The 23,753-nt window shown below is 66.3% G+C and overlaps 1 protein-coding gene across 5 annotated transcripts; it reads right to left on the minus strand.

Annotated features, from left to right (window-relative positions):
* Positions 1-324: 324 nt before the first annotated feature.
* ASPSCR1 (ASPSCR1 tether for SLC2A4, UBX domain containing) lies at positions 325-23,379 on the minus strand. Of its 5 annotated transcripts, none has more exons than XM_025468355.3 (16): positions 23,211-23,376; positions 22,386-22,441; positions 20,834-20,948; positions 19,134-19,234; positions 12,779-12,836; positions 11,882-11,955; positions 11,315-11,726; positions 5,723-5,862; positions 5,435-5,516; positions 4,960-5,026; positions 4,218-4,280; positions 3,755-3,807; positions 1,020-1,071; positions 753-822; positions 500-675; positions 325-422 (listed from the first exon to the last, which is right to left on the minus strand). In XM_025468355.3, the coding sequence occupies exons 1-16, from the start codon at positions 23,310-23,312 to the stop codon at positions 409-411; spliced, it is 1,635 nt and encodes a 544-aa protein (XP_025324140.1). In that variant the 5' UTR covers positions 23,313-23,376; the 3' UTR covers positions 325-408. The 5 variants fall into 5 exon arrangements, with proteins under 5 accessions (XP_025324140.1, XP_025324142.1, XP_025324141.1 ...); XM_025468357.3 differs by lacking the exon at positions 23,211-23,376 and adding an exon at positions 22,719-23,074; XM_025468356.3 differs by lacking the exon at positions 4,218-4,280 and having other exon boundaries at positions 23,211-23,379.
* Positions 23,380-23,753: the final 374 nt, after the last annotated feature.

Here is a 23,753-nt window from a genome sequence, read left to right on the forward strand (position 1 = left end):
ATTAAACCCGGAGGGGCGGCTGGGAGAACCCGTGCCCCGAGGCCGAAAAGTGCTCAGAGGGGGCAGCAGCCTGCCTTCCCTGTCCCTCCCGTCCGGTGCCCTGGGTTAGGGTGGCCCTGCTCACCTGGGGCCTTTCCCACACGTGGGTTCTCGCGGGAGGGGTGATTCCTGGGGTCAGTTAGGTAAAGTCGCGGCTCACAGTAAGACCCATGTGCCTTTGTCCACAAGCATGAGACCTGGGCCGACACGTGCAGGCCAGCGGCAGGACCCATGGGCCCAGGGGACAGTGGGGCCCTTTGCTGTAGAAAGGACAACGGCGGGGGCGGGAGAGCAGCTCACACCTTTATTCCTGCTCGGGGTGGCGGGGGGGTCCTGTGGCGGCAGATGGTGCGTCCAGGCTGGCGGCCCTCACCTCTTGCCGGCTGCAACGGGAACACCAGGATGACCACGGGGCCCTGGGTCAGCAGCCCCTTCCCTCCGCCACGCCCTGCTACGGTACCTGGCAGCTTCAGCCACTTGGGCACCTTGCCCAGGTCCCTTCTGACCGGCTGGGCCGACCCAGGGCTGGGTTCAGGGAGCCGCACTGCCTCCGCCTCAGCCGCTGGCTCCAAGTCAAGGGGTGCAGGGTCAGGGGCCGGCATTGGGGGTGAGGTCCCAGCAACCCTGGACATGCACCTGTGGACAGAAGGCCGGAGTGCAGAACGGCCGACGCGCCACGGCAGGGGCTCCCCCTTCACAGCGCAGGCACTCACCTGGCCACCAGCACGTCAGCCGCAGACGGGGAAACCGTGTGTTCCAGCAGCCTCGGCGCTAGGAAGAGGCCTGCGGACACCCAGCCCACCGTCAGGCCACAGCTGCTGGGCCCTGGGAGGGGAGCGGCCCAGGCGGGGGGCTGTCTGGGCACAGACCTCCCTCCCACGTGTCCACATGTCCCTTATTCCAGGGCATACGACAAGCCAGGATGCTCGGGGCCCGGGGCTGGCCAGCTGCACTGGGCAAGGGGAGGGGCCCCTACTCACCTGTCGGTTCCTCAGCTCCAAGATGCACAAGGGCAGCAGGGAAGAGATTTGCCTGTGGGAGAAAAGGAGGCAGCTCAGGGGACAGGTGGGGGGGCTGCAGCCCACGTTTGTGGTGGCCTCTTGCAGGCTGCACGTGCAGCTACGTGCACTCCCCAGGACCAGGGCTCCGCTGAGAGGGGCCACTGCCCAGCCCCGCTCTACTAGCTCCCCCTCCCACCAGCCCTGGTGCAAGCTGGGGCGAGGTGAGACCCAGGAGTCCCTCCAGGAGCCCCTGAGCACTGGGTCCTAGAGCGAGCACTCTGGCATTTCTACTGACCTCTTCTCCCACCGGCCTGGCTCCCTGGGGAACCTGCCTGGAAGTCCCCCCCCCCCCCCCCCCCCCCGCAGAGACTGCAAGGGGCCAACAGGGCAGGGACAAAGATGGACACAGGGAGCGGGAGGTCTGGGGAGCAAGAAGGGGCGGTGTTCCTCAAAGAACAGCCAACAGGGGTCTGCGGCAGTGGGGGGCACGCAGACCTGCTCACAGTGGGGACTCTCGCCACCGACCACGGTGCCCTGAGAGTCCTGCGCAGGGAGGGGCCACCCAGGTCAGCCAGACCCCGAACGCCCACACCAGAGTTCCAGTCCCCGCCCCCCCCAACGCGGCTCTGGGCAGAGACCTGGTAGGGAAAACTAGGACCAGGGAGGGCGCTGCACCGGGAGCCCCGCAGGGGTAGTTGGGGGGGGGAGGGGGGGAGGGGGGAGCGGGCAGGGCTCCCGCTAAGGTGTGGGTCAGGGTGGGTCTCGGGGCCCCTCACAGGCCCGGGAGGGGGGCGCGCAGACCCAGCAGGGGCTAAGTGGAGGTGCAGCATCAGGGCTGCAGGCAGGGGGCCCCAGAGTCCACTGGGCCTGCCTCAGCACCTGAGGAGTGGCTCAGTGGAGGGCGGAGGCAGAGGCCTAGGCTGAGGCCGGGGCAGATCCGAAAAGCCCTCTCGCCCCATCCTGACACAGGCCATCAAAGCCTCCTGCGGGGATGGCCTGCGGGGCGTGCAGGGTCCTGGAGGCACTAGAAGATGGGGAACAGGATGGGGACACAGGGATGGTGCTGCCCCAACCCCCGGGAGCCCCGGCTTGGCCGACCCTCCGGGCACCACGGCCCCTCTCAGCGCTGCGTATATGAGAATGTTCCAGTTCGTGGGACTTTGCCCACACCCGCCTGGCAGGGCGGTCTGGGGGCTGCAGGGCCTCAAGCCTCAAAGGCGTGCTGCAGGGCCCTTGAACCCAGCCCCCCACCAGCAGTCCACCCTCGCCCGCTGGCATCTTTGGGGCTCCAACCAGGTGAGGGGTGAGTGGACAGCACAGGCGGCCACGACCACCAGGAAGGAACGCTACCCCTCCGCTCAGGCACACGCCGGACCCTCTCTGCGCAGCGGGTGGGGGTCCCCTGGGCCCAGGACAGCACTGGCACTTGAGCCCACGCGACGGGCACCAGGGGCGCCCGCGCCCACCAACTGCACCCCCTCATCCCCCCTCACCTTGGCCCGGGCCCCACCTTCGCCAGCACGCACCCACCCCAGCTCCCCAGCCCGACACTCCCTGGGCTGAGCGCGGCCCCCGGTGGGCAGCCTCCGGGGCAGCCGGCGGCCAGAGCACGGCCTTGCCAGGGACATGAAAGCAGCGGCTTCCGCGCCCACGCCCACGCCCGCGCACCCACACGGGGCGGAAGGCTTCCTTCCCCGGGCGCTGCCAGCGCTCTGATCGCGGCGGGCGGGGCGGCCACCCCGTGCCGAGGCCCCGCGGCTCCAGCTGACAGATGAAAGGAGACAGCTGCTGGCGGCGGGGGCACAGTGTCACCGGGAAGCGGGCCGCGCCGGTCCCCCCACCCTGGGCATCTCCTAACTTCAATGTTTATCAACAGGCTGCCCGGGAGGGAGGAAGAGGCCCAGTGCCCCTGGGGCTCCCAGGCCAGGCAGGGAGCTGGGGGGCAGCACCCTGCCCCCGCCGTCCTGGCCTCTTTCCTTGCTAAACTCCCAGTCCCTGTGGGCCTTGCCCCGTGTCCCCTCCCAGCGGGGCAGCCGCAGGCAGCACGCAGCCCCCTGCCCCAGCTCAGACCTCGAGGCCTGCCAGCCATTTAACAAGGGCAGCCTCTGTTACTAATTAAAATATCTGAAAAGACTTTGAAGAGGAAACCATTAGGCCGCAGGGCTGGGGAGGCCCCAGGCTACCCTCCGGGGCAGAGGAACAGGACGTTCTTCCTCCTCTGGAAGGCAGGCCCCCAGGGCAGGGCAGGGCACCCCAACCCTGCTCCCCCCTCACCTGCAGGAGCTGGGGGGCCACAGGGAGCGGCAGCGGAAGCAGACCCAGCTCTTGGGGAGCGCACATTCCCCACAGAGGCCTCGGGGTGCAGGGGAAGCAGCAGGGGAGCAGGCCAGCAGCCGCCCCCGCAGCCGAGGCCACCCCTCAGGGGCCCGCAGCCAGCCAGCCGCCACCTGCAGGTGACGCCTTCGCCCTTCATCTTCGGGGCCCCCACAGCCCTGCCTGCTTGGCCCGTCACCCAGACCCCAGGGCGGCCACCAAGGCAGGCCCCACCCCACGGGGGCAGGAACTGGAGGCTGGAAAGCCGCAGAGGTGCTCCCCCCATACCCCTTCTCTGAGGCGTCAGATCTTCCCGTAGAGCTGCCAGGGTGCTCCTCCTCGAGCCAGCGGCCGCACCTGCACCCCCAACCCCCAGCCCCCCCCCCGCCCCAGGGCAGTACCTGAAAGAGGGTCAGCGTGTGGTCATCCAGGACAGTTTTGGGAGGAGTGATGACTGCAAAGAGACAGCTGTCTGGGCCACGGAGCACCTTGCCCCCCACCCCAGCTCACGGCCCCCTGCCCACCTCTGCCGCTATGAGAGCCCTGGCGGGGGGCTTAGGGGCAGCAAGGGGGCCCCGGCCTCACACGTTCTCCGCGCAGCCCAGACACCCGGGAGAGGGGAGGCAGGCTGGAAGCAGAGGGTGCAGAGGCGCTGGGGGGGCATGAACCAAGCTCCCCTCCCGAGCCCCTGATCATCTGCCTCGCCCTCTGCCACCAGTGAGGCTCACACAGTCGGGACCCCCGGCAGGACCAACAGCCCCGCAACGTCATTTCTAGGGCAAGGCTGCTTCGAGCCCCAGTTGGGAGGGGTCAGGGGTCACCAAAGGCCACCCGCAGGTGTCCAGGGGGCCCAGGAGAACTCACACAGGTAGAAAGGCAGCTCAGGATTCCCCAGGTGGCTCCTCACAAAGTCCCGCAAGTCCCCCACTGGAGAAGTACAGGGAAAGCAGAGAGGCTCCATGGGATGGGCACAGGCCCCTAACTCAGACCTGGGTTCCACACTGCAGACTCCCCAAGACCTGCGGCCAGGGGCCACCCCAGGCAGCTGGGCACCCCCACCCTCAAGCCAAATTGAGGCCCGGGGGGAGGAACCCAAGCGAGTTTGTCCCAGAGTCCCGAGGTGCTCGGCCTGCCGGGGCGTCCCTCTCCTCACCTCTGCCCACCACCCAATCCTGAGCTCCGCCCTGGGGAGGCCGCAGCAGCACCCCAGGGACCTCAGGGCCCACCTACTGCACTCATGGCCTGGGGACAGGTCGCCAAGGACCCCACTCAGGATTGGCAGCACAGGCACCTTCCTTCTAGGTGAACTGCAGCCCCAACCCAGAGACCCCTCCTGGGGGGGCTGGGCCCACCCCTGCTCTGGCTTCTCCTGTTTCATCTGAACAGTGGGGGCACAGGGGTGCTCGGCACCAGGCCAGCCCTCAGCGCCGTGCCCACACCCCCAAAACTGCAAGCTCACGGCCTGCCCCACACGGGCAGCAGCAACTGGTAACACCCACGTCCCCCAAAGGCCAGGCAGCCACAGTCTCACGCCCTGGAAAAAAGAAGCCCAGAGGGGCTCAGAGGGCCCCCCACCCACCCCAGACGCCCAGGCAGGGCCGCTTACCAGTCTCGTTAGGGCGGAAGAAGCCCTGCAGGATGTAGCGGTCAGGGAACAGGACCCTCAGGACCACCTGCGCCGGAACGAGGCAACGTCAACAGAACAGCCAGCCCCGTCCGGCTGGGCCCTAGACCCTGGACGCCCAGGAGCCGCACCCAGGGCTGGGGCAGCAGAAGGGCCAGCAACCACCTGGGCCCGGGCGACTGGCACGCTCCCGGCCAGGGCTGCAGCCTCGGCTCGCCGCACACGAGGGCCCGTCAGGCAACCACCGTGCACGTTTGTGAAAATGTATCAGTGTCTGCTTTCGACACAAAATGAGGCTGATTGGCCACGACCCATGGCTAGGCAGGCCCCGTGAGGCCTCGTGTGAAGCGTGACCAGGCCGGCGGCCCCGGGGCTGTGTTTGCTGCCGGCAGGGCCCGTGTCTGCGGCAGGAGCCCAGAAGGCTGCGGCCCAGATGCGTCCCCAGCCGCGCTCCTACCTTGGGGTAGCGCTCCAGCTTCTCCCTCATCTGAGCCTCTCTGAAAGCCTTGGTCACTAAGGGCGCTTCTTCCAGGCGCTTCCTGCAGGGGTGTGGGTGGGGGCGTGAGGTCTGGGGTCTCCCTGGCCAGGCCGAGTGGGGGCCCCTCACGCCCACACGGGCTCCATGGGCTGCTCCCCCTCGGGGCCAGATGGGACCGGGGACACCCTGCCTGAACCCCTGTACCCTCAGACCTGCTACGGGGGCCGTGGGAGCAGGGCGGCACCGATGGGGCCGGGGCACACCCACCGCTCACTCTTGAGCTGGGCCAATCGTCTTCTCACATCATCCACGGTCACTTCAAAGAACTCGTCCGGCAGCTCCGCGGGCCAAGCCTGGAGCAGCTCTTCCAGGTCCGGGTGGCACACCACGGGGTCCCGATCCACTGGCTGGGTGGGCAGAGGGCTCGGCTGACGCGGGACCCCAGGGCCCAGCTCCTGCCTGTGGGGCTGGTGCGCCCAGGCCTCACGGCTGGGGTGGCCACACGGACCCTGGGGCCTGACGCTCACTGGCCATCCCGTCCGCCGCGGCCAGGCCCCGCAGGCACCCTCGCAGTGGGGGGCCTGGTGAGTGGGTGGAGCGACAGTGCGGCAGGGCCGGCCGTGCCCACAGCTCCCTGCTCGCTCCCTGTCTTGACAAGAGACCCCGATATCAGGCTCCCCCAAAGAGAGCAAACTCGGGGAGCAGCATCCTGGTCAGGGCCACATCGGGGATCCCAGGAGAGCAGGGGAACCGACAGCCCCCAAATTACAGGTCTGGCAAAAACCTGCCAGCCATTGGCCCCACGGCCCGGCTGCCCCCACCTCCCCTCCATAGGGGAGTAGCCCAGCCCACCCTCTCACCCCCGAGGAGGACACAGGAAGCAACAGCATCACTCCTAATTGGCAGCGAAAACAAAGGAAACGGGAGGCAAGGCAGGGCGTGCTTGGCTCGAGGTGCCTCCGGGGGGGTAAGCGCCCCTGTGAGTCTCCCGAGTGTGGGGGTGGGTTACCTCTCTGCGCCAAGGCTGCCGTGGGGCCGGGCCTGCCAGGGTGTGCAGGTCCCGCCGGGAGGCCGCCACGTCCTCTCCGTAGCAGGCGAGGGCCCGGCAGGCTCTGGAGGGCGGGCCACCCTGGGGACGAGCCCCGGCTGCTCCGCACGCCCGCTGTGCCCGCACGGCCGACTCCGCAGCCGCACCCCGGGCCGTGGCCGTCCACCCCGGGCCAGCGCGTGCCCGGCTGCCCAGGCAGGGAGGCGGGCTCCCATCAGGAGGCCCTCGGACCTGGGCTGCGGGGCGGAGCGGCCACGGAGGGCCGGCTAAGCCAGGGCAGCAGGGCCCGTCGGGGGCTGGCCGAGGCCCCTGGGGGCTGCCCCTTCGAAGCCACAGGATCCTGCACTACTGCGGGCGTCTACGCCAGAGCTTTTTTTAACAAGATGCCAGGCGCCAGGCTGCCCCCCACAGCCACGGCGCCTGCATTCCAGAAGGGCCAAGGGCTGGCCTGGGCGCCCGGGGCGGGCTGCGGTGGGGGCAAGGGCAGGACGCGGGTGCGCCCAAGCCGGGAACCGCCGTGTACACGCGTGCCAGGCCCCGGGCACTCAGGCACGAAGCCCGCAGGCTGCCAGGCGCCTCCGCGGCCTCTCCCGGGGCAGACCCAGTGCACACTTCGCCCACAGAACCGGCGACCCGGCGGCACGGCGTCCGCGGCGCCCAACACACCTGCCCGGCGAAGGCAGTCCCAGGGAGTCCTGCCCATTGGGTCCTCGCGGTCCTCCTGGGCGCAGCCCGTGGTGCCCGCGTCCCAGGCCCCTTCCAGGACGGGGGACCCCGGGGACACCCACCCCCCGCGCCACACTGCTCAGGGGCCACGACTCTCGGTCAGAAAACAAAACCAACCAGACCCTTCCTGGTTTGGGATCTGCCCTGCTTCCTTCTCTCCTCCCGCACCTCACGCCCTCCTGTCCGTCCCGCGGGAGCCAGGATGCCGGGCAAGAGCAGCCGGCAGAGCGCGGGGCCAGACCTCCCGCCGTCGAGGCCCAGGCAGGCCCTGCCCCGCGAGGCCACACGGAGGCCCGAGCTAGTGCTGGACACTGGAGAAACCGGCACAGCCCCAGTCGGCCTTCCCCGGGACAGCATGTCCCCCGCAGAGGAGGAGGCTGTGGGCAGGGGGAGCTGGGCCGAGCCCTGGCCCTGCTCATGCCCGACCCTGAGCCAACAAGCTCCCCCCCTGCCCCCCGGCGTTCCTGGTCCAGCGGTCACGCCACACACTCCCATCCTACGCGGATTCCCGGAGAGCTTTCTGGATGGAGAGCACACGGCTCCAGCATGACACCCTCAGGAAGAGGAGTACACTTGGTGGCCACCATGAGGGACAGTTCTGGCAGGACGGAGGACACGTGGGCACAGAGCAGGACAGCTCGACGGCTGTAACGCTGCCTGCAAGGTGGGTAACGCTGGCCAGGGGCCCAGGGGGGCACAGGAGAGGCCAAGAGCGCGTCTGCGGGGGGCCCGAGCTGCAGAGGCTGAGCAGGCCCGCAGCCACCGAGCACCCGCTGGGGCCGGCCTGCGGGAGGCGCCCTCCTTCGCCAGGACGGCCCGGGGCCTTGCCCACCCTTGGCCCCATGCCAGGCTCGGGGCGACTGAGGGCAAAGGTCAGCACCCCACGTGGAGGGCCGGGCGGGCCGGGCGCTGGGCCCACACCCTCTGGCAGCGGCCTTGCGAGTGGCTGAGCGTCCACTGGGCACACGGGTCCCCTCCTGTCGGAAGTGGCCTCACCGCTGCTGAGAGTTCATTTTCTTGACAGTAATTTTCCGGGACGTGATGACACACAGAGAAAAAATGTAAAAACGATTTGGGGGTGACCTCAACCCCAGATTTTCCAGCTTTCCTGTGAGGGCCCTTGTTTTTCTCCCCCAGTCCCAGCCCAGACTGTCCTCTGACAATGGTCTTTGGTCAGAGGGAATGTGAAGCGTTTCCCCTTGAGGCTTGGAGCTTAAATGAATCAGTACGCGAGGGCCGCGGGCCAAACCTCCCGAGTTACTCACAGAGCCGGCGCCCTCCGCCTGCCACCACCGGAGCCAGAGGGCGAGGCCAGCCCGGGCCCAGGGGGACTGCCAAGGGGGCCGCGCAGGACACCTCACCCCGGCCTGCGGCCCCTCCCGAGCGGAGGGAACAGCACAACCGGGAGGCTGAGCACCAGCAGTGAAGCTCAGGCTCCCACGTATCGATGGCGTGACCACACGTGTGTCACCGTGGAGGAGATGCCAGGCGAGGCGTGGGGCCTCCTCGTGCACAGGCCGGGCTGCTGCCCCCGAGGACCCCGGGGAGGCCACAGAGCGTGAGCTCCGCAGCCACAGAGCAGAGGCCCCCACCCTGTGGGAACAGTCCCGGGGGGGGGCCTCCACCTACACGGGCCGCCTGGCCCTGCCTGGCCAGCCCTGGGGGCCGGGCCACCCTGCATGCCCACTGTCCACCATGCTGTGTGCACTGGGCGTCTCTCCCCCACACTCAGCTGCAGCAGAGGCGGGTAGAGGGCACCTGCCGCACCACGTGGCCAGGACCTTCGGAGCCACGACCTCTCTGCCTCTGCGGCTGCTAGAGCCTGAGGGCTGCCACAAACAGTGGCCGCGTGGAACAAGGGCAAGTTCCAACCATGCCCTGGGCCCACACATGGGGGACAGTGGGGCGTGCTCGCAGGAGGGTGCTGGGGGGTGCCCGGGCCAAGAGGTAGGAGCAGAGGGCACTGCTCGAGGTCTGCTCTGACCCTCAGGCCCTGGCCGGGCTCCTCCAGCCCCACATGCTCTAAACCTGCCCACAAACCAGGGAGCAGGGACGGCCAGCGGCCAGGCTGACACCTGCCCCAAGACGGAGGTCGACGGCACCAAGGACGGCCCAGGTCGGTGTCTGAGGGAGGAGACCCAGTGCTGCTGGGTGAGGGGAAGGCAGGGGAGGCTGCCGCCAGCTGCCCGCCCTGCCCAGGGCACCAGGGCCTTTGATCAGAGCCCCCCATACCGGCTGGGAGGTGGGGGGCGCCTGCTGGGATCGTGGCCCAGCCGCACACAGGGCTGCGGGGCGGCCTCCTGGGCAGGCAGAAGGACTTCAAAGGACAGGCCAGGGGCCGCTGGGCAGCCCCAGCCTCTCCCTGCGCCCGGCTCTGATGGCCAGTAAAACTACCTTCTAATAATTAATGTTTTGACATCAAAGGCAAGAGCCGCCCGGGTCTGTAAACCATCCCAGTTCTCAGCCGAGGACCTGCCTATATTTTATCCTGTCTCTTCTGACTCTTTATTTAAATCCAAAACCACACACAGGCAAAACATTAATGGAAAACTTGGAAACTCTTTTTGATTACCAAAGTGCACCTTTGAAGTTCCCCCAAAAGTTCCGTTTTGTTCCTTCTCCCCCCACCCCCCCCCCCCGGGGGCTGAAAAGGGACACAAAGCAGACACCATGTGGCCGGCCAGCCCTCTGGGTGTGGGGCTGTTAGTGACAGGAGGCACGAGGCAGACGGGCGGGCAGGCGGGGGACGCTCCACAATCAACCAGCTGCTGGGGCGCCCAGATCAAAGGCACCCGCTGCTGGCGGCCAGGCGGCCCCTCCCCGGGACTCCTCCCGCTCGGGGGCCCCAGGTTCACAGCCTGGGGATGCACAGGGGCCAGAGAGCAGCCCCCTCCGGGAGGGCACCAGGCCAGACCCCCCAGGTGCCCGCAGGGCCGTCTGCAGCTTCCCAGGACACCTAGAGAGCCAGGGCCTGCCCGGGGCCAGGGGGTGTCCCGGCCCACCAGCCGCAGGCCACGGTGGGGAGAAGACAGCCAGCCCTGGCCCTAGGGTCCAGCCCCCAAACCCAAGGAGTTCCAGAAGAGCAGGCCCAGGTGGAGCCAGCCCCTCGGGATGGGCTCACCCCAACCACACACGTGTGCTTTTAGCCACGGATGCCCGGCCCAGGTCACAAAGACCATGAACATGGGGACTGCGCATTAGTTTCTGAGACAGCTCAAACGTCAGCTGAGGGTCCAGGGCATCCCCACCGGCTCCCCAGGATGGCGGCCACGGGACTCAGGACTGGCTGCGGCCCTTCCCTATGCCACCCCCCCATCCACTCGGCAAGGACACAGTGAGGGTGGCTCACCCGCAGAGCAGGAGCAAGTCCCAGCCATCTGCCCCTGAAAGGATGCAGGCTCTGCCCCCGCTCTCCACCCCACGGGCACAGGCACCCCTGACCCTCCACCCCCAGATGTGCGACCTGGAAGTAAAGAGGAGGACCCCAGAAGGGACCGGATGCACGTGGGTGGCTTCAGCGACGCCCACACGCTGGTTTACCCGAGCTACTGGCGCCAAAGCCTGAACTACAGCATCAACTCCAACAGAGAGGCTGCGGGAGGACCCATGTCACCCAAACTGGGTCGCTCCCTGGAATGCAAGGATGGTGCAAGGCAGGAACCTACCCAAATCTTCACACGTGAACAAACTAAAGGAGAAAGTGGGCCTGCCCCCGTGCCCACCAAGCAGCAGCAGGAGACAGCCAACGAGCGCAGGGACCCCAGCTCGGGGACAAGCAACACCAGGGCGGCCTTCGGGTCCAACAGCTGGCGCGGGCACAAGGGTAGAGGGCCACGGCTCCCAGGCACCGCCTGCGCCCGGAGCACTCGGCTCTCCGCCAGGACGCCAGGACACCGGCCACAGGGCACACATTTTGGTCAAAACCCACCGTGCTGTACGTCTAGAATGTGCCTCGGGGAAGTTAACACGAAACAGCAGCACACAAACCACTCCCCAGAGAAGACGAACACGCGCCCATCGACCCCGCCACGCCCCCAGGCTCACTGGCCAGGAGGGAGGACCCCCCGCCCCAGCCCGCTTCGTACCGGCTCTGGCTCTGGCGGGGGTTCCTGGCCCGGCCGCGACTTCTTGGGCTTGGAGGGGCCTCCGGGGCTGGAGAAGGACTTAGGCAACTTGGCTGAAGGCGACACCACAGACTTGGTGGACCCGGAGGGGCCCCCCAGGCGCTGTCCCCCTCCTGAGAAGGGAACAAAGGGGGCGGGGGTGGGCTCCTTCGAGGTCGGCTTGGCTTGAGCATCCACATGGCCGGTCCCCGAGGTGGCTGCTTCATCGTGATGGCTCACGTCACCCTGGCTGAGCCCAGCTGGATCCAGCGGGAGCAGGGGGCTGCCGGCGGCCTGGTCGGCGGACAGGGAGGGGGTCGGGCTTCCTGGGGTTTTGCTCCGGGAGACCCCAGGGTCCTGCCCACCAGCCGAGCTGCATCGTTTCATGGAGAACCTGAGGCGCAGACCCAGGAAGCAAATGAGACCCCCCGGCGCCTGGCCCACCCGACCCCGGTAACCTGAGGGCCCGGCAGGAGCAGCCTCCAGCCAAGTGGGGGGGGTGCGTTCCCTCAGACCCGGTTCCCCCCGTGTGGACTGCAGGGCCCCCACCTGATGATGGCGCTGCCCCCAGTGAGGCCCAGGGACTGGAGCGTCGTGGCCTGCAAGGCGGCTCTGCCGGTCACCTGAGAGGACGGAACAGGACACGCAGCTGAGCCCACTGGCCGCCCCCAGTGAGGGCACTGCAGGCTGGGTCCCCCGGCCCGAGCATGGGCACCACTGGCCCCACGGGGGTCCCCAGCCACCCCCCGGGGGACACCGCTCCCCACAGGCCGGGCCCTGCCTCCCGCACCCCACCTGCACCCCAGCATCTGTCGGTTGGTCCACAGCTGCCTCCCCCACGGCGCCCCGTCCCACCAGGTCCCTCCCACTGATGGCCCCGGGGACCTGCCCTCACAGCCCCGTCCTGGGGCACCTCTAGCACGACAAATAGGTGGGCACAGCCCGTCCACACCGGGACTCCTCCCAGGGCCCCTTGGGGACAGGGGCCACCCAGGGCCAGGGAAGGGCACTTGGCCAGACTCAAAACAAAAAGCCCCTGTGAGCCAGGGGACCAAGTGCCAAGAGGGTCCCCGTCACGGGCAGGCGGGTGAGGACAGGCAGGGCCGTGGTGCCGGGCTACGCCTGCACCGTGCTGCCCTCGGTTTTGAAAAGATCAAAACACGGAGCAAAGCAAATATTTATTAAAATTAAACCACTTTTGTGACTCTCAGGCTTTGAGAGACGCTGGGAAAACAAACAGGGCGTCGAGGAGGTTTGGGGAGCAGCCCGGGCGGCCCGTGGTTAGCGCCAACCGAGCCGGCGCTCTGCTTTTTTCCATGAAACACATCACGCTTTCAGAGGCCGCTGCTTTGAAGGCGGGCCTGAGAGTGAATTTTCCAGATTGGAAAGCGGGGCCGGGCCGCGTGGTGACTCGGGCCAGGCGGGGGGGGGGGGGGGGGCACCTACCTCGTCCCTCATGTACACACAGACCGGGCTGGCCTCGCTCGGCTGCTCCAGGCGCTCCCTGCGGGGGAAGGACACCTCACAGGCCGCTGCCACTGCCCTCAGACGGCTCGGGCGGGGGGGGGAGGCAGGATGGCGGCCTGGGCAGGGTAGCGGCCAACGGCTGGCGAGGAGCCACCTGCCACGGGGCCCCGGGCTCCCAGACAAGCCTCGGGCCACCGTCCATGCCGGGGTCCACAGGAAGGAGCCCTGCAGCCCCCGAGCTGGGCTCCCGTGGGAAGCCGTCCCCGAGAGCCCCAGGCCGGGAGGGCAGACACCCTGTCCCCCTGGGGGCTGTGGCCTCAGTCCTTGCCCCAGCCGCGTGGAGGGCAGCAGGGGCCCCCTGACCTCGGGCCGTGACGCAGAGGCCTGGCCCACACAGGGCCCTCCACAGCCCCGCGAACCACTGTCACCGAGAGGTAAAAGTACAGGCTATGGAGGGGCACGGGGTTGGCACGTGGGGCAGGACGCACGCCCTAGCCACTGTCACACGGGCCGGGCACCGGGGCGACACGAGGGCACACAGACCAGAAACACCACAGACGCTCCACACAGACATGTCTCCATCATCCGGACCCAGTGTCCCCCTCAACATGTCCTCCAGGTCGCCCAGGGCCATACCACCGCCCCTCTTCTCCACGCATCGCCTGCACCAGACCAGACATCCTCTCCCCTGGTCCACGCACCCCGTGGGAGGAAAGGGCCCCGGGCAGCGCAGCTGGACAGCTGAGGGACGGCAGGTGTGCAGGTGCGCACATGACACACACGCTCCATGCACAGCCGTGTAGCACCTGACGCCGACCCCTGCTCCACCGCCCTGTGCTGACACTGGAGGTTACGGGACGCAGGCCGAGTCCAGGCCTCGGAACCCTAAACTGCTGCTGGCAAAGCGGCGGGAAGCTCACTGCAAGCGCCCACTCGAGACCACACCTGGAGCGGCCTATCTGGTTGTCCTCACCCTGGAAGGGCGAACCAAGGGGTGGGGCCCACCCAGGCGGGAGGCTGCTGCCCACGTACACGCGGCTGGGACAGGAAGACCCGGCAGCAGGGCCCCCGGCTGCCCACGGACACTCGGAATGCACGGCTGCCGGGGCCCGACCTCAAGACCCCTGGGTCTTTCTCCTCTTTACTCTCAGGTTTTGTTTTTGCACCCGCCCAGAGGTGAGACCCCCAACCCGGAGCCAGAACCGGACCGTGGAGGATGGAAGGCCCGACCCCTGCCCCACCCCCGCCCCCGCCCCCGCCCGGCCAGTCCTTTTGCTCCCAATATCCCCACAGGAATATGGGAGGCCCCTCAGTGAACAGCCCCCCCGTGGGGCTCACCCTGTCCCCACCGTACACCTACGCAGACAATGGAGCTGCACCCCAGAGCCGGCTGCCAGCCTCAACCGAGCAATACAGGGGGCTGGCCGTGACCTCATGTGCACCGCCCCAGCCTCAGGAAAAGAGGACCCCAAACTCCCAGAGTGACGCCCCTGGCCAGACCCACATGCTCTTCTTACTGAACGTAAGACAGAAGACGTGTGGAGGAATCTCTCAAGGAAGATGCGTCCGGCAAACAGGACCCACCCCAGATCCAAGGACCAGGAGAAAGGGGTTCCAGGACCAGCGGGACTCAGAGGGCCTGCCGACACCCACCACGTCCAGGGGGTCCCCTCTGCTCTTGGCACCTCTGGCCAGGCCTGGGGGCTTTCTCCAAGCCCCTTCCTCTGGGCACCTGAAACCCCGACGGGGCTCACAAATCACAACCCCACGAGAGCACAACAGTGCCCGGGAAGGCCTGCTCACCGCTGTGCCCTCCAGGCCTCTGGACATCAAACGCCAGCCGGGCTTTGATGTGCGGCTCCTCCAGAGGGATCAGATTCCCCTGTGGATCTGAGGGAGAGGCTGTAAACATGCCAGGGGAGGGGCGGCCGCAATGGCTTCCAGACCTTCCCGGCCAATGAGCAGAGCTCTCCCTCCAAGAACAGTGGACCCGGACGTTCCAGGGTATTGGCCGCTGCCCCCTCAACAGAGACTCACTGAAGTCCCCAGACTCGCGGGGGAGCAGGGCCACGGGCCTCCTGAGGACGAGCCCTGTGCCCAGGCTGCTCCCACACCACACCAGGCAGAGCCGCTGGGCCTCGTGCAGGCCTTCCGTGGGTGCCGCCCGCCCCTCAGACGTGGCCTCAGTCCCGCAGGAGGATGCTAGCTCCTCTGAGGTTAGCAAACCTGCTCTTCGGTCGGGCCAGAGGCCAGTGGGGATGGCCGGGCAGGGCAGAGGTGCTGCCGCTGGTGGCCATGCAGACGTCCTCACTCACCACAATCGTGCTGTCCCCACAGGCGTGAGACGTTGTCTCCCGGGCCAGCTCCTGGCGGGGCACCGTGCTGGGGGCGAGCCAGGCATCTGGAGACCCTCCTATTTACCTCACCTATTCGGGCCTGAGCAAGACGGGCCGGCACAAACACAGGCGCTGCCAACACAAGCCACTACGTTCCCTGCGCCAGAGCTCAACGGGCAGGGCCCAACCCAGACCAGCAGAGCCATGACTTCAAGCTCAGCAGCCACAAGGAGCCCCCCACCCCGGGCAGGGCCACATCCCCAAGGGCCAGGCGACTCGTCCCCCGACACAGAGATGGGGTCAGGGCTGGAGACAGCCACACAGCCCCCTCCTCCTGGGCGGTTCAGTCCTCAGCGTGACTGTGGGCTGGTCCCCAAGCTCACCCGCAGCCCCTCTGCAGCCCATGGCGCCCCAGGGTCGCACAGCTCTGAGCGAGACCCGCAGACAGCCTGCCCTGCACAGGGACACGGAAGCCCTGCATGTCCCACCAGGGAGATGACGGCGCTGAGACGGGGCGGGCTGGGCCGCGGGGCCGGGGAGAGCAGAGTGGCGGGGGCACTGGGGCAGCACCCCGGAGCCCCTCCCCGGTGCCCCCCCCACCGTCTCTGGCGGCTCCCGGCCTCGGGCTCCGAGCACACACGCGGCTGCGGCCACAGGGGCCCGTCCAAGCGGGAGATGCGCCGGATTTCAAAGCCCTCCACCCAACAAAGGACTAAAAACATCTCGTTTCCCTACCAATCACGTGTTCAAAGCATCACGCTGGGGACACCCTGCGTCAAGCCGATCATGATCCTAAAATTAATCGCACCTGTTCTGACTGGTGTTTTGATGTGGCTGCCGACTCCCCTCCGCGGCCCACACGTGCGGCCCACGTGGCCCAGCCGGTGGCCAGGGAGCAGGGCCAGGCTGGGAGCAGGGCAGGGCCGCCCCCGACCAACAGCAGGCCCAGGATGCTGCGCTCCCCTCCGCCCCCCCCAACCTGAGTGAGAAAGGGCAGCCCCCGCTCACCCCACCCCACGCACACTCAGGACTCCAGAGCTGCCGAGTGGGCACCCGCTGTGCCTGCCACACGAGCGGCTGTGGGGGCCACGCCCACACGGACCCCACGGTGTCCCCACGGTGGCCGCCCCACCAGCTCATCAGGGGCCGTGACCCAGGGCTGAAGATGCCACCAGCCCTCCCACTCGTGATTCCTGCTGCGCGGCCCGTGGATGCCCGTGGAGCAAAGGCTGGGTGCCGGGCCTTTGAGGAACTCTGCGCGGGGCCTCCGTGCCAGCCCCACACCCTCCCCCTGGAGCGCACGGTCAGCGGGCACTGGGGGCTGGACCGACAGACGGTGGCCCGCTCCCGCTCTCCCCGCGGCAGCTAGCGGAGCAGCACCCCAACTGCCTGGAGCCGGGGGCCGCATCCACACAGCCATGGCCAGGGCGCTGGGAGGAAACTTCTAGACAGCTGGCAGATGCTCACAGGCCACACGTAGAGGATGGAAACTGCTCAGTGCACAACGAGGAAGCCCGCGCCCACACATTCGTGGGCGCCCCGCTGCTGAGTAAAGCGCCGGTGTGAGCCAGTTTCCTCCAAGAGCGGTCCCTCCCCTGGTCCTGCAGCGTCCCTCCCAAGGGGCTGTCCACCGTGTCCTCACCTGCTTCGTGCCCGACTGACCAAGGACCAGGTCCAGCGTCGCCGTGGGAGAGACTCGCCACTTGGGTTCTGATTTCTCAGGGGTTTGTTTCCAACACTGATCCTTCTGTTTTTATTTGTACCTACTGCTGCCTCCTCTGGAGGGAGCGTCCTCACAGCGAGGTGGCCCGCCTCCCTGCCACTCTGCTCCCCCAGGCGGGACTCCTGGCCTGCACCCACGTCCAGCTCCTTCTGGGGGGACCCTGCCTGCCCTTCGGTGGAGTGGTCTCAGCAGCTTCCTGAGAGCATGGGCAAGGGGTAAAGGTGTGACCCCCACCCCCCCACCAGCCAGGAGTGGCTCTGTTCCATCCTTACCTTCCACTGATACTTTGACAAATAGATAATTCTAGAATAAACACTTTTCCTACAGTTTTTGAAGGCCCTGGTCAGCCAGCTTCCCGGTGGGACCTGGGGCCCACGTCTGTCCCTGTCCTGTCCTGACACTCGGCCTCCTGGCTGTGTCCCCAGTTCCCATGCGCTCGGTCCCAAGCCTCAGCCAGAACAGCCGGGACCCGCACCCTCAGCTCCGAGGATGGCACTGCCGGGCCTCACATGCCCTGCTGCCACCTCGAGGTGCCCGGGCTACCAGCCGAGCTGCCCAGCCCAGCTGACACTCCACGTGAGCGGTATGGCGGGTCCTCAGACCCGGGAGATCTAGTGCCACAGCCCGGCCTGGGGCCTCCCGACCCACGGCCAGGCTGCCTGGTCCCCGCGGCTGCCACCTCCGGGCCGCTCCCACAGGAACCAGCCCCCCCCCCCACCCCACAGGAGCTGCAAGTGCTCTGGAGGCCACTGCTGAGGGCTCCACCCACATAATCCCCGTTCAGGAAACAGCACTCACAGCCTCAACCAGGCAGGCACCCGGAGCTGCACACAGTGGGGGAGCAAGAGACCCCTCCCCTCCTGCTCTTTGCCCAGCCATCGCCCACCTGCCCGCGACCTGGTGCAGCTGCATGGGTCGAGCTCTAACATTACAAAATCCTTCGGTGTTGGCTTCGGTGCCTTTTGGGAGGGGAAAGCATGACGCGCTGCACTCCCTGGTCCTTGCTTCTGCGGCACGGCCCAGAGGCTCCCCCCCACATCCTGGGCAGCTGCTCCCGAGACCTCCCGTGACCCAGAAAATGCTGCCCTTCCTCCCTGTGACATCTGCTTATCCGCTCCGCGCCATGCGGTGAGCTCCAGGAGGCCCTGGCTGCTCACTGCAGCCCACCTGGCCCGAGCGCTCCAGACGAAGGAGAGAAGACAGACAGACACAACAGCAAAAGGCAGACGCCCACGGCCCCTGAGCGCTGAGGAGCCCTGAGCAACTCCAGGTGTCCTGTCCTTCTTCCAAAAATCAGGATAATAGAAGCCTGGCCTCACCCAGCTGATGGGGGGCCCTGATCAGACAACAGGTACCACCACTGCTGATGGCCACCGAGGCGGGGGCCACCAAGTCCTCCCCAGGAGCGCCCACGGAGGGAGCAGAGGCAGCCCTGGCTGCCAGGGCCCAGGCGCAGGCAAGCAGAAGGGAGCCAGCTGGTCAGGGCATAGCAGCCCCCGCAGCCACGTCACCAGTAGGACCAGCACAGCAGGAACGGGAAGAGAACAACTCCGGGCAGGGGGAAGAAGTCGGCTGCTGGGACGGGGGCGAGGGGGGCAGTGGGCCCCGCCATCCAACCACTGTGGGCTGTCCTATGGCGGGGCCCTGCCACCCGGAGGGCCCTACCCAGAGTCCCCTCTCCCACAAGCATGCCACCCTCACATCGCCCTGGGGAGGCCCAGAGGCAGCGGGCAGCAAGCCCAGGGCCACACAGCGACCACCACACCCTCCCGTGGGCGCTTCCAGGCCAAAGCAGAAGACCAAAGAGTAAAGCGCTACCATCACCATTGCGACACATTCAGAAATGAGATTCCAACCGTTAATTATCGGACGGAACCTGGCATGTGTAAAACTCCATTATGACTTTCTTTTCAAACGTGGCAGTTACCACGATAAGGAAGTCTACGCCTGAAGCCCTGGTCCACTGAGGAGCCCAGAGGCCCCTGTGCCCCTCACTGCTCACCAAGCCCCTCATGACGACAGAGGACAGCTTCGCCCTCCAGGAGGACAAGGCCCCGCTGTCATGACAGAAAACTCAGTAAAAAGGATGAGCTGCTGGCAGCCAGCACCTGCCGGGGGCAGCCAACGGCCGGCAGACTCCTCAGCTCAAAGCAGGCCTCTTACCAGGATCACAGAGCTGAAAAGGCACGGGCTCCGACCACAGCAGCCCTCGGCGTTGTGGCTCTGGGCCAGCCGCACCGACCCACGGTCCTCACCAGAACTTGCCAACACCCACCTGGTCTGTGCAAAATGGCTGAGAAGCTCCCAGAGCGTCTGGCCCGAACAGAAGGTGTCTTGCAACCGAGAGCCATCATCCAGCTGCAGAGCGATGCGGACCTGAGGAAGGCAGACACAGGAAACCAAGTCAGGGAGAAAAGGAGCTGTCCTGCGCTGTGCAGGGCCCGAGTCTCAGGGCACAGGTGAGAGAGCGCTGGCCTTCGGGGCTCCCGGGACCTCCTGGGAAGCTGGCTCCAGAGGTGAGCGCTGCTTCCCAAACACTGCTGATGGCCACCGAGGTGGGGGCCACAAGCATCTGTCTGTCCCTGTGTTGTAAGCTGCTGTATCTGGGGTTCACCTGTCGTGTGGGCAGAGATTAGGAACGTGCTACGTCTCCTGAGCTTCCTTCACAGACGAGCACAGTTAACAACTTCTGCAGCTCCACAGTTAACAACTACGGCCCACAGTTAACAACTACGGCCCTAAGTAAGGACGTCTATGACCCAAAAGAACTTCCTTCCTGGTCCTTCCGCCAAGTGACAGACACACAAGGGCACGTGTGCACAGAGCTCGAGGCCAGCATGTGTCCGACACCCACGTGCACCTCACTGGGCGCCTGGTTGAGGCCGGGGGCTGGTTCTGCGGCCTGGCATGCTGCGCTCTGGCCAAGACACCGTGTCAAGTGCACATCTGCACTGAATCCCAGTAACAAGAGAGGGATGATGTGTGTGCAAGAGAATCTCCCCCTGCAGCCTCAAGGAACCCCCAAGGGAAGTCAGGGTTCCTTCTGAGTGAAAGTTTGAGAACCACAATCATAACAAAAAGAGGGGTGCTGGGCCAGTCCCCGCTGCCTGATTCCTGGTGAGCCCCAGAGAGGTGTCGTCCTCAGGACCGAGCTTATTTCTTTATCTCTCTACGGGGATGGAGACCCCCTTCCCTAAGGTATCTGCAGGACCCACAGAGACACACAGAAGTGGGCAACCAGCACTGCAGTCCTTCCCACCCACACAACCGTGGGGTCGTCCACTCCATCTCTAGAACCTACAAGTTACTGAGCTGGTGGACAGCTGCAGGCCTTGGTCAAAGACATGGGCTGTGGTCCAGGCAAGGCCTGTGAAGTCTAGGGTGAGGCCTGAGCCCCTGGGCCACATGTCCTCCTCCCAACACTAGGCTGCGCTCGACATCCCACAGGACTCTGCAGGTTCCCATTGCTCAGCGAGTCTACGACCAGAGTCATGAGGCTGAGCAAGTGCTGCTGACAGACGCAGCACAAGTAACCTTCCCCCAACGATAAATTCGGAGGGAAGGGATCCCTGGGTGGCGCAGCAGTTTGGCGCCTGCCTTTGGCCCAGGGCGTGATCCTGGAGACCCGGGATCGAATCCCACGTCGGGCTCCCCGTACATGGAGCCTGCTTCTCCCTCTGCCTGTGTCTCTGCCTTTCTCTCTCTCTCTCTCTCTGTGACTATCATTAAAAAAAAAAATTAAAAAAAAAAATTCGGAGGGTTCCTTTCCAATCCACAGCTGCCCCTGGAAAGCGGTGCAGGTGTGAGGACACGGGTCTCGCCTGACACATCCCTCCATTTACCCTCACGCTCCTCCGACCACTGCAACAGACCATCCCATCTGCTTAGCATGCTGAGGCCTCCTGTGGTCCAAACAGCTTGAGTCAAAGAGCCAGAAGAAGCAGTCCTGCTGGCCCCTCCCTGAGAGCCACCTACCATGTTCTCGGGCCCCTCGCGGCTCCGGGAGACAGGCACCATCTCCAGCTTGGCATTATTGGGCAGATTGGCAAACCTCCACTGGAGAGACAGGTCGAGCACATTCCTCTGAAACCTGCAAAGCAAGCCACAGCTCATGGGCTCCCCTGCAGATCCTGACACAGCCCAGCTAGGAGCAGGGTATTAGCCGAGTGATGTCTGTGTCCATGCAGCAACTCCCCCAGCCAATGCCCCCAAGGCTGCAGGAACAGAGGTGCAGCCTGCAAGCTTGCAGAGGCACAGCAGGTCCCTGTCTGCAGTGGATCTTCCAATGGAAAGAGAAAGTGGGCATGGACTCAGCGTTGACCAAATGAGCAAAGAGCAAGAGGGAGAAACCAGAAACAGGTCACCCTCTGAGGCAGGAAAGGAGCTGCCCGCCCAGGCGTAAAGCAGCAACAGGTCCGAGTACAGACTCAGAAAATAAAGACACATCCAAGGGGCGGCTGAGGGGAGTGTACCTAACTCTGCTCTAGAAAGTTCTAACCTGCTTCTGGGAGGTTGGGGGGAACAGAAAGAGCATGAGGCTCTGTAACAGCAAGCCGGGGACAGGCAGCATGGAGCACGGCCCTGAGTTCTCAGGGGCAGCAGGGCCCAAGAAAGCAGGCTCCCCCACCAGGGGCTCCTCTTGTCCCCGATGTGAAGACGGCTATACCACTAAGACACACTGCTAAGGTGAAGCGCTCCTCAGGTGGCACAGAAACCCACACCTACCGTGGCAGGGTTCTGACCCTTCTGCTGTTCTAGACCACCTAAGAATCTGCTGAAAGCCCTCCCCCTCTTTTTTTTTTAAAGATTTATTTATTTATTTTTATGACAGAGAGAGAGAGAGAGAGACAGAGACACAGGAGGAGGGAGAAGCAGGCTCCATGTCGGGAGCCCGAAGCGGGACTCGATCCTGGAACTCCAGGATAGCGCCCCAGGCCAAAGGCAGGCGCCAAACCCCTCAGCCACCCAGGGATTCCCCAAGCCCTCCCACTCTTTAGAGAGATACCCAGAGACCCATGCATGCAAGCCCAGGGCAGTGAGACTGCCAGGCCCCACGCACACACTGTGCAGGTTTTTCCCCGTTTCTGCATGACCACTTCCTCCTGCCCTCAGAGCCCCCACAGGAACTTATACAACCAAATGCACAAATACCATCTGCAGAAACCCCTAAAAAGACACATCCACAGCCTGACCCCCAGAACCTGGAAATGAACTTTGCAGATATAACTGAGTTAAGGATCCTGAGATTAGGGCATCCTGGATTTGGGTGGGCCCTAATTCCAATGACAAGTGTCTTACAGGAGACAGAAGAGGAAAAAACAACACAGAGGTAGGCGGCCTCGTGAGGATGAGATAGAGGCTCAGTGAAGCCACCAGAAGCTGGAAGTGATAAGGCCCTCTCCTAGAGTCTTGGAGGGAGTGTGGCCCTGCCACACCTCGACCTGGGGTTTCCGTGAGACAACACACTTGTTGGTTTAAGCCCCCAGGCCGGGGAGGGGTGGACGGACTTGGATCCTAGCAAACTCACTTCAGATCGTATTCGCTGGGGTTGAAGTCCTGCCGCCGGCATGTGTCCTCCAGAACCTAGGAGTCAGACGACAGGACGGTGAGCCACTGTGGCCTGGCCTGGTCGCTGGGTTGGCAGGCACAGAGTCCACCTCTTGGTGAACTAACTGGCTTTGCCAGACCAGGCCTAGTACAAGCCACACAATGGACTGTCCACCCGACAGATCCACACCCTCCGCTGCAACTCCCAGGCTCTCGGCCTGTCCTCGCTGGGGCCGCCGTGCCCACCGCCCCCCGCCCCGTGCCCCGTGCCTGCAGGACAGGACAGCCCACGGCCACAGACGCCCCAACACACCTTTGGGACCCAGTCCCCACGCACGGGGAGAGTTGTCTGCAGTGCTTCCCCGTCCTCTCCACCGGCCGCCACCGCCCCACCCTGGGGGCCGCTCCCGGGACGCAGCAGCCCCGGGACCGCGGGGCCCAGAAGTCTCTAACGCAACAGCTGCCCCGGAGAAAGTGCAGCGAGTGACTCAGCAAATAGTCTCCAGGCGCCAAGGCCGTACGCGCAGTGGACCCCGGGCGGGCACACAGCTCGGGGCTCGGCAGTGGACTCGGCGGGGTGCACGGAGGCGCGGACCCCGACCCCCGCCGGCGCGACCCCAGCCCCGCAGGGTCCCGCGGAGCCCGGGGGCCGGGAGCCCGGCACGGAAAGGGGCGGGCCCGCCGCGCCACGAGGCCGTTCATTGGCCGCCGCAGGCCCCGCCCCCGCAGGCCCCGCCCCCGCGGCCCTCGGGAGCCAACCGCAGGCGCGCGCCCCTCGCCGCCGCCGCCGCCGCCGCCCCCGTACCTGCAGCAGCACGGTGCTCGGCGTCACCTTCACCGTGTGGCGCCGCCCGTTCGGGGCCAGCACCGACACCGCGGAGCCCCCGCCGCCACCCGGGGCCGCCATCTTCCGCTCACGTGACCCGCCGCCGCCGGCTCGGCGTCAAACCACTTTCTCGCTAACAGCCGGGACGCAGAGCCACGCGGGGGCGGGGCGGGTTCTGAGGGGCGGGGCGCGCGCGCGCTTCCGTTCCCGCCCCCAGCCTGGCCCCGCCCCCAGCCTGGCCCCGCCCCCAGCCTGGCCCCGCCCCGCCCCGACGCGTTCGCGGAGCACCTGAGCACTCGCCGCGCGCGGGGTCGCCCGCGGACCCCCCACCCGGCGCCGCGCGCTACCAGCCCCGCCGGCCTGGGCCCCGCTTGCCCTTCGCCCCCGGCTCCAGCGCCCGCCCACTGTCCCCGGCCCCTGGGGCCGCCTGTGGACCGGAGAGCGTGCAATCAGTGAAAGTCAGACCAGCCCTCTGCCCGCCGGCTGCCGGGCTCACTGCGCCAGAACTTGTCCCCAAACCCA

Source organism: Canis lupus, chromosome 9 (genome assembly GCF_003254725.2).
Source record: "Canis lupus dingo isolate Sandy chromosome 9, ASM325472v2, whole genome shotgun sequence".
Lineage (NCBI taxonomy): Eukaryota > Metazoa > Chordata > Mammalia > Carnivora > Canidae > Canis > Canis lupus.